The following is a 9,508-nucleotide window of genomic DNA, read 5'->3' on the forward strand; positions in this document are numbered from 1 at the left end:
GAACACCAATCGAGTCAAGGTCGGGAATAAAGTCAACACAGAACTCAATGACCTCTTCTGTTCCATAGCCCTTGGCGATGCTTCCTTCTGGGTGAGCACGGTTGTGAACATATTTCTTTAGGACTCCCATGAATCTCTCTAAGGGGAACATGTTGTGTAGGAACACAGGACCGAGAGTGAAAATCTCCTTGACTAGGTGAACTAGGAGGTGTGTCATAATATCAAAGAAGGAAGGAGGGAACACTAACTCAAAGCTGACGAGACATTGAACCACATCATTCTGTAGTTTAGCTAGATCAGTTGGATCAATTGCCTTCTGAGAAATTGCATTGAGGAATGCACATAGCTTTACGGTGGCTAGACGTACATTTGGAGGTAGAATTCCTCTTAATGCAACTGGAAGTAATTGCGTCATGAGAACGTGACAGTCATGGGACTTTAAGTTACAGAATTTCTTCTCTGGCACATTTATAATACCCTTTATATTCGAGGAGAATCCAGATGGTACCTTGATGTTGTTTAAGCATTCAAACATGATTTCCTTCTCCTCTTTGCTTAGAGTGTAGCTAGCAGGACGTAAGTAATGGCGTCCATCATCTGTCTTCTCTGGATGCAGGTTGTCTCTTTCTCTCAAACAACGCAGGTCCTGTCGTGCTTCAAATGTGTCCTTAGGCTTTCCATACACACCCATAAAGCCTAGCAGGTTCACACAAAGATTCTTCATCAGGTGCATCACGTCGATCGAGCTACGGACCTCCAGGACTTGCCAATAGGGTAGGTCCCAAAATATGGACTTTTTCTTCCACATGGGTGCGTGACCGTTAGCGTCTTTCAGAATAGGTTGGCTTCCATGTCCTTTTCCAAAGACGACTTTCACATCATTGACCATATCGAGTACATCCTCACCGGTTCGATTGCGAGGCTTGGTCAGGTGGTCTGCCTTCCCTTTAAAATGCTTACCTTTCTTTCTTACGGGGTGATTTGCAGGAAGAAATCGACGATGGCCAAGGTACACGACCTTTCGACATTTTTTCAAGAATACACCTCTAATATCACCGAAGCAGTGTGTGCATGCATTATATCCCTTGTTTGACTGTCCTGAAAGATTACTTAGAGCAGGCCAATCATTGATTGTTACGAACAACAATGCTCGTAGATCAAAGTGTTCCTGTTTGTACTCATCCCACACACGTACACCTTCTTTATTCCACAAAATGAGAAGTTCGTCAATAAGTGGTCTCAGGTACACATCGATGTCATTGCCAGGTTGCTTCGGGCCTTGGATGAGCACATGCATCATAATGAACTTCCGCTTCATGCATAACCAAGGAGGAATGTTGTAGATACTTAGAGTAACAGGCCAAGTGCTATGACTACTGTTCTGCTCTCCAAAAGGATTGATACCATCTGTACTTAAAGCAAACCTTAAGTTTCTTGCGTCATTTGCAAACTCCGGGAATTCTCTGTCGATTGCTCTCCACTGGGACCCATCAGCAGGGTGTCTCAACATATTGTCTACCTTACGGTCTTCTTTGTGCCATCGTAACAATTTTGCATGTTCTTTGTTTCTAAACAGACGTTTCAAGCGTGGTATTATAGGAGCATACCACATAACCTTGGCAGGGATTTTCTTACGCGGACATTCGCCCTCAACATCACCAGGGTCATCTCGCCTGATCTTATACCGCGACGCATGGCATACCGGGCATGCATCCAATTTCTCGTACTCTTTGCCACGGTATAGGATGCAGTCATTAGGACATGCATGTATCTTCTCTATTTCTAGCCCCATAGGACAGACAACTTGTTTTGCTTCGTAGGTAGTGGCGGGCAATTCATTGTACTTCGGAAGCATCTTCTTTTGGATTTTTAGTAACTCTCCAAATCCCTTGTCAGATACACCATTCTTTGTCTTCCATTGCAGCAATTCTAGTGTGGTTCCCAATTTTTTCTGCCCTGCATCACAAGTTGGGTACAACAATTTCTTGTGATCTTCTAGCATCCGCTCGAACTTGATCTTCTCCTTTTCACTTTCACATTCTCTTTGTGCATCACGAATGACCTGACAAAGATCATCAGCCGGCTCATCTTCTGCGGCTACCTCTTCTTCAGCTTCTCCCATTGCAGTATCATTGAAGCACGCACCATCAGGAATAATATCATTGTCGTCCCATTGTTCTTCTTCACCTTCTTCCATTACAACACCGGTTTCTCCGTGCTTTGCCCAACAAATATAGTTTGGCATGAAACCTGACTTGAACAAGTGTGAATGAAGAGTCCTTGAGCAAGGATATTCCACCGTATTCTTACATATGGCACATGGGCAGCACATGAAACCGTCGCGTTTGTTTGCCTCGGCCGCACGTAACAAAGAATGCACGCCGTCAATGAACTCTTGGGAGCGGCGATCAGCATTATACATCCAATAACGGCTCATCTGCATTACATGACATAAATATCATATTAAAACCTAGATCATAATTAATTATTTATACAACATGCGTGCCACCACAAAAGATACAAATTTATGAAAGCATCGCTACAATGTAGACAATCCCAACTACCACTAAAAGAACTAAAGCTAAAATACATTTCAGGAGCACAAGGATTTCGCGACCAATCTCAACTAAAACAGACAGATCCCCCGATTGTGCAACATCTTTGGGCTTCTTCGGCTGGATCACTGCCTCATTAGCCGCCGTATCTGCCTGTTGTGCAAGATATTTTTGCACGAGTTCAACATACTCTTCCTCCCAGTAGAAGCCTGAACATCGTCCACTGCCATCCCACTGAAATTAAAACAAAAAATTAGAACTTTAATCACAACCATCATGAAAATAGGTATAAACTAACCATAATCATTAAATACGATAAAATAACTCACATTGCGATCCGGACACTTGTAGAAGATACGATCCTTGTTGGGACTCTCCTTCTTCACTCGGTACTCTATCACAATCTTCGTCTCATCACGACACTTGCTGCATGGAATGAGAGGAAGGCCCGGCCTAAGTCGCTTTGGAAACCCATGAGAGGCCGAGGACCCGGAAGCAGTTGCCATCTACTCTCTATACTCATTTTTTAATACACTATAAATTTCTCCTTTTATAAACAAATAAAATTAACAAACTATAAAATTATCTAGATCTCTAAACAATGATATTTTTAATGGTCATTGTGTTCTCGTCTTTTACTGCGGCAGGTAAGTAATTCATATGATATTTTCGCAAATTAACAGAAGAATGGGAATGTACACACATAACAGACTACTACGTTTAGGTACGGTGATTGACAGACTACTGCGACGATATCGGGACATATGAATAAATAACCATCCGTACTAGTTGACCTTGCTTACGTGATCAGCTCGGCGAGCATGTCTCCACCGGACGGCACCGTACTTGGTCAAGGAAGAGCTCCGATTCTACGAGGAAGGGAACACGGTCTTCCACGACCGTTGTCGCTCTCCCTCGTAGAATCAAAGCTCCTCCTTGACGTCCGTTACCGCTCGGCAGAGAACATCCTCGCCGACCTGAACACGGTCCGCAAGTTCAACTAGTAAGGATTTGCTATAATTTTCTAACTATTTTCTAACTTTATATTTATATATACTACGTTTAGGTACGGTGATTGACAGACTACTGCGACGATATCGGGACATGTGAATAAATAACCATCCGTACTAGTTGACCTTGCTTACATGATCAGCTCGGCGAGCATTTCTCCACCGAACGACACCGTACTTGGTCAAGGAAGAGCTCCGATTCTACGAGGAAGGGAACACGGTCTTCCACGACCGTTGTCGCTCTCCCTCGTAGAATCAAAGCTCCTCCTTGACGTCCGTTACCGCTCGGTAGAGAACATCCTCGCCGACCTGAACACGGTCCGCAAGTTCAACTAGTAAGGATTTGCTATAATTTTCTAACTATTTTCTAACTTTATATTTATATATACTTTAACCTTCTTTCATGTAAATATACAAGCTTGAAGTGATTTTGAGCTCAAATTGCTTACAAATGAAAAAAACCACAATAAAGAACCATAAATATATATAGTGAACAAAACGGCATAAGATAATGGTAAAAAATAAGAGTATGAGATTGGTAACCTTTACAACTGAAGAATCGACGGAGGAATCGAAGAAATCGACGGAGGAATCGAAGAATGGATGGAGGAACAATGGAGGGAGGGAGGAAGCAAGAACACTACTGCAGTGAGCTTCAAAATGTGCTGAGCTCGGGCTCGGAGCCGGGAGGAAGGAGGAGACGGCCGATTTATAAAGGGAGAACATTTAGTCCCGGTTGATGGATCCAACCGGGACTAAAGGTAACTTTCCAACCCCGGGCGCAGCCACGGCCCGGGAGTAGACCTTTACTCCCAGTTGGAGCCACCAACCGGGAGTAAAAGTATACCTTTAGTCCCGGTTGGTGGCTCCAACCGGGACTAAAGGTCCCTGCCACCTCTGTCTGGCGCAGTAGCCGTTGGGCAGGGACCTTTAGTCCCGGTTGGAGCCTTCAACCGGGACTAAAGGTATTTCTAGTCCCGGGGGCAAAAAATTCCGGAACTAGAGTCCATTTTAGTCGAGGATCAAAGATTTGTTCTCTACTAGTGGATCCGTCTTCGTTCTTCGCTTCACATAAAGCTGTGGTGAGCCTGTGATATGAGCAGGACGAGGAGGACTGGTCCACGAAGAAAGGAAAGGGAAAAAAACCTCTGCCGCCTGAAATTTTCACGGAGGCGCACTGTTGATGCGCCCATATGGAGTCGAGTAGGATGGTCCAGACCTAAAGTGCCGGACAGAGATTTACTACTATGCTACTTTCTCATGTGAAAAGATGCCTCTGGCAGTCGTTAGCTTTGAGTGGTCAGATCTTGACTAGGCGCAGAGCAGTGCAGATGGTCCTCGCATTTTTTTGACCGCGCGCCCGATAGTTTATTCACACGACGTTGGCTGGTGCAGCTACTACGCATACTACTCCGTATGCATATGCTGCTGCGCCTGGTCGATCAGAAACGATCACCGATGAATCGAGGATGGACCTCTTCTGACTTTGCAGCGGTAGTTACTGCACCGCTCCCTAGGTCGTTGCTAGCCTCTACATAGATCGACCAAACGCAAAGTACTGCCGCTACCGCACTAGGTTTAGCTAGCTACACCGTTCCTAGGTTCAACTAACACTGCAAAAAACTTGGAGTAAACTCCCGATAGATGGATCGAGGGATCCATCATCCACGGCCGTTCATTGCATTGGCCAAGAACGTACTACGTGCTCGATGGACCCTCAAAGAAAGAAAAGACGGTACTCATTCAGTCCCGAAATACCATGAGTTTGTCCTAAATCAAACTAGCTTAAGTTTAATCAAGTTAGTAGAAAAGAACAATGTACATGATATCAAATTAGCATTATAGATACATTATGAAATATATTTTTTATAATTTATGTCTCTAATATTGTAGAAGAAGATGTTAGCTATATAAACTGGTCAAACCTAAAATAGTTTTAGACATCAGACAAACAAAGAATACTTTCTTTCTACTCTTTCAAATGAATAATATTTATGATACAAATTAGTATCATTAAATATATTGTGAAATATATTTTTATATTTATCTATTTGATATGATAGATGTTAATATTGTTCTGCATAAACTTATGATGTATTTGGTTCATAATACCATAATTAGTCCACAACAAGCTTGTAGCCATGCTGCAAGTGCGTCCGAATTTATTGGCACTAGACTTTTGGTGATATGTGGCGCTGAAAATAAATCGAGCAACGTTAGGAAAGGCTCGGTACGCCACAAGTCCGGTCATGAAGCAAACACATGCTTAGCTTGAGTGGAGTGAGCTATAGCAACACGTGCCATGCATGTTCTGGTTACAAACCAAACACTCTCTAGGCAAACTAAGAATCTCTTATATTTCAAAACAGAGGTGTTACTTCTTTTCGCTTCACGTCGTGTCCCTAGTCTACATGCCCCGGTGCTCATTCTAGCTAGCTAGCTAGCGCACAGAGATGATACGTGTACTACTGTTGGTGTCATGGGGTGTTCCTTGCAGACCTTAGCCATGGTGGCCGGCCGGGTGCATGAACGGCCATCATCTGAGCAAGTAAACGGACATAATTGCTTTCGGGATAGCTCACATGCGTCCATAAATAACGCTTTGCAGAAGAAGAGGCACTGTTCATACACGTATATACGAAAGAGTCGTGTGCATTCTGGGCTGGCCAATTGCACGTTCCTTTGCTACGATGGATATGGCTAGCTTGTCTGGTGTGCAGCCAAACTCGAGAGATTTCACACAGCAAACACAGGGTGTACGGTGCGCGCAGTCGCAGAGACGATGGACAGCGCTATAGCACTAAGACGGCAAGGAAGCCGGACGCCTTTTGGTGGCACGTACTGGAGCTAGCTAGCGTGCGTGACTTCTCGCCCCGGCCGGGCCGGGGCTCTCGGTCGCCGATCGATCGACGACCGCGGCATGTGGGGGCGCGTGTCGCGGAGGGCAACGCAACGGATGGTCGATTTCAAGACAGCGCTATACACTGCGCTCTAGCTAGCTACTCGGTTGACGCGAGGTCGCGAGCCTTTTCCTGATCCGCTCACCGATTCCTTTCAGGCTTGTGGGAGAATTAAAAGAAGGGACAAGTCCAAGTGGGGGGAGAGGTCGACGCGCGCACACCTAGCTAGCGCGCGCAGAGCTTTGTCACGACGCCGTGCGCGTGCCGTCGGCGTCGGCGGCGTCCGTGCACCAATCGGTCGTGTGCTCGTCGTAGACGTAGCTCGCTAGCCAGTAGCCACAGTCGTCGTCAACCGGCTGCTACTCGGCTAGTCGCTACTAGCTAGTATCAGTAGCTAGCTTGCATATCGCAACAGTGCACGCGGCGTGCCGAGCGGGGGCCACGGACGCCATGCATACGCTTGCCAAGTAGAGGCGGCATTTTGCCGCAAATTAAATCTCCAAGTAAACGCGGCATTTCACGTCCCAGCGTACGGACAAAACTGGACCGAGCGCCAGGAAGCAGCCATGAAACCATACATACTATACAGTAAGTACTACATAAATACACAGCGGTGGTTGCATTTCTTAACCATGGCATGGTGAGTGAAAAATAAAGCACTTAATTCTCGTAGGACGTACGTAGCAAGTATAATTAAAGTCGTTAATAAAAAGGTTGAACAGTACATCATCATGATGGTAATCAATTTGCTCTAGGGTAGTAGTGGTCGGTCGGTTGTCTCTTGACTGTAGAGAGAGCTAGCCAACTCGATCCAAGCCACCGACTAAATTTACAAGGAAACAGTACAAGTGAAGGGAACATCAAAAGAAGAAGCTGAGGCGGCGGTACGTGCGAGCTAGGAGGACATACACAGAGAGATCACATGGAGCTAGCCATCATATGGATCGGAGGACGACGACGAGAATCGAGAGAGTGCGAGGAGCTAAAGTGAGGAGCTGAGGAGGATAGCTTGCTTAGGCCCTAGTGCTAGTAGTACCCTACCCAGTGAAGCTTAACAGAGACCATCATACGTGTGCGTGTAGCTAGTACATTTTGATATGGAGCTAGCCACATGATCTCAGATCTAGGGAGACAGGTAAAAGGAAGAGAAAGATACACATAATACTTGTTGAGAGAGAGAGAGAGAGAGAGAAATATATATACCCTAGCTAGCTAATTGAGCTCAGCTCCCGCACGTGGCCAGCCGGATCGGCCGGAGAATGGATGCGCTCGTCGTCGTCGGCGAGGCCGGCGTTGACCTCGCTGGCTCTCACGCGCAGCCCAGCCCGGCGCCGGCGCCGCAGTAGGAGGTACGTGATCAGGAGCGGAGGATGCTGCGGATGATCTCCGCGCCGGGGCTGTTGTGGTCCATGGTGGACATGAGGTCCGACAGCCGGTCGCTCAGGTCGTCCACCTCCCGGTGGAGGCTCTTGATGTAGCTGCAGGTCTCCTTCAGCAGTTTCGTCGTCGACGCCTGCATTACATTACATCCGCGCCGCGCGCATTAGATGTTTCAAACAGAAAAGAGAGCAATCAACAGCCCCGGAACCACCTACTTAACTATTAGCTTGGCCACTCAACCGAACTACATCACTGTTTATGGACTAAGAGGCTAGCTAGCTCTACGGCATGGTTAACGAGTTGAGCGAATCAATAATGACGCGAACGCGAGTTGAGCGGTCATCAGTTGGCAACGACGAAGCACCTGGCCGGAGCCGCGGCGGCGGGAGCTGGGGAGCAGGGCCTGGAGCTTGGAGATGAGCTCGTTGATCTCGTCCTCGGAGATGTTGCCACGCGACGACGACCTTCGGCTCGACATCCTCGCTCTCTAGCTCGTCGTCGTCGTACTTCGCCGCCGCCACCTGCTGCCGGAACGAACGACGACGAACACTCCGCGCAGGACCGGGCTTAGCTTGAGAACGAAGCTACCGCGTGTATGTGCGTGCGTCCACCACCGGCGCGCGGCTCGATCGCTGGCTCGCTGTGGTCTTGTGGGAACTGGGAACGAAGGTGTGTGGGCTACCCGGGCGCGCTGGACTGGGGGTCGCTCTGCAAATTAAAGCTGGAGGAGGCCGGAGTGAGTAACTGAGTTGTGAGGGAGACAGAAAGGGAGAGGGTGACTTTATAGCGAGCTAGAGCTGGCTCCGGGGTGGATCGATCCAGATTGGGTTGGAGCGGAACCGGAACGCGCGTCTTTGTGTGTAGCGGAGGGAGACGAAGCAAGCAAGGGTGGTGTGTAGCAAGGTAGACTGGTAGAGTAGTCGATTCGCTCGACTGCAACGAGAGAGGGCGAGTTGGGGCCCCGCGTGTCTCTCTCTGTCTAATCACCGCGGGTCCGTGGCAGCTCCTCTCTCATGCATGGCCCACCGGTAGGCAGCCAGTGGGCCCCAGATAGCTATAATAATATGCTATGACCACCCACCACTTGCCACGTGCCCAAGCTAGGTGGCGGTGCTGTATGTGCATTTTACCGGCTGTGTACTTAAAAAGTGCCGTTCTGGCTTTCTAATAATAATAAAAATGTCAAATATATTAACTTTGATCGAATATATAAAAAAGAAATAGTATTTATAGTGCATAATCAGTATCATTACATAGATCATTGAAAACACTTTTATAATAAATTTGTTCAGAGATACAAATACCGCTAATATTTTCTAAAAATATAGTCAATCTCAACAAAGTTTGATCTGCACGAGTTTTATAGCGATACTTTTAATGGTCGGAGAGGGTACACTACAAACGGAAAGAGAAGAAGAGGTTGTCCTCTGCCCTCGCTTCATCGAGAGCTAGCGAGCACCAGCAGCCATGTTCAGTGTTGACCGATCCACAAATAAAGTAATGGCAAAGCATGGGTGAGCAAACAAGTCGTTTACTCCTCATGTCCCCGCCTAGGTATTGATGCTGTAATTCGATAGATGTTACCCATTGGTGATTTCTTTTTTTTTTTGGCCAAATCTGTGTTACCACATTTGAATGATATCTACTAACTCGTAATTCTACT

At 46.8% G+C, this 9,508-nt stretch overlaps 1 protein-coding gene across 1 annotated transcript; it reads right to left on the bottom strand.

Moving 5' to 3' along the window:
• Positions 1–7,141: 7,141 nt before the first annotated feature.
• On the bottom strand, positions 7,142–8,596 carry LOC136474851 (transcription factor ILI5). Its single transcript, XM_066472421.1, has 2 exons — positions 8,210–8,596; positions 7,142–7,978 (listed from the first exon to the last, which is right to left on the bottom strand). Exons 1-2 carry the CDS (start codon positions 8,321–8,323, stop codon positions 7,823–7,825), a joined length of 270 nt encoding a protein of 89 aa, XP_066328518.1. The 5' UTR covers positions 8,324–8,596; the 3' UTR covers positions 7,142–7,822.
• Between the last annotated feature and the right edge of the window lie 912 nt (positions 8,597–9,508).

The sequence above is a fragment of the Miscanthus floridulus genome, chromosome 8 (assembly GCF_019320115.1).
Source record: "Miscanthus floridulus cultivar M001 chromosome 8, ASM1932011v1, whole genome shotgun sequence".
Taxonomy (NCBI): Eukaryota; Viridiplantae; Streptophyta; class Magnoliopsida; order Poales; family Poaceae; genus Miscanthus; species Miscanthus floridulus.

What these genes read in the sequence shown, in the direction of transcription:
- LOC136474851 (XM_066472421.1), bottom strand. Translation starts at nt 8,323, where the DNA reads ATGTCGAGCCGAAGGTCGTCGTCGCGTGGCAACATCTCCGAGGACGAG. An exon ending in GCCGCCGCGGCTCCGGCCAG is followed by an intron (nt 7,979 to 8,209) that starts GTGCTTCGTCGT and finishes AATGTAATGCAG; the next exon opens with GCGTCGACGACGAAACTGCT.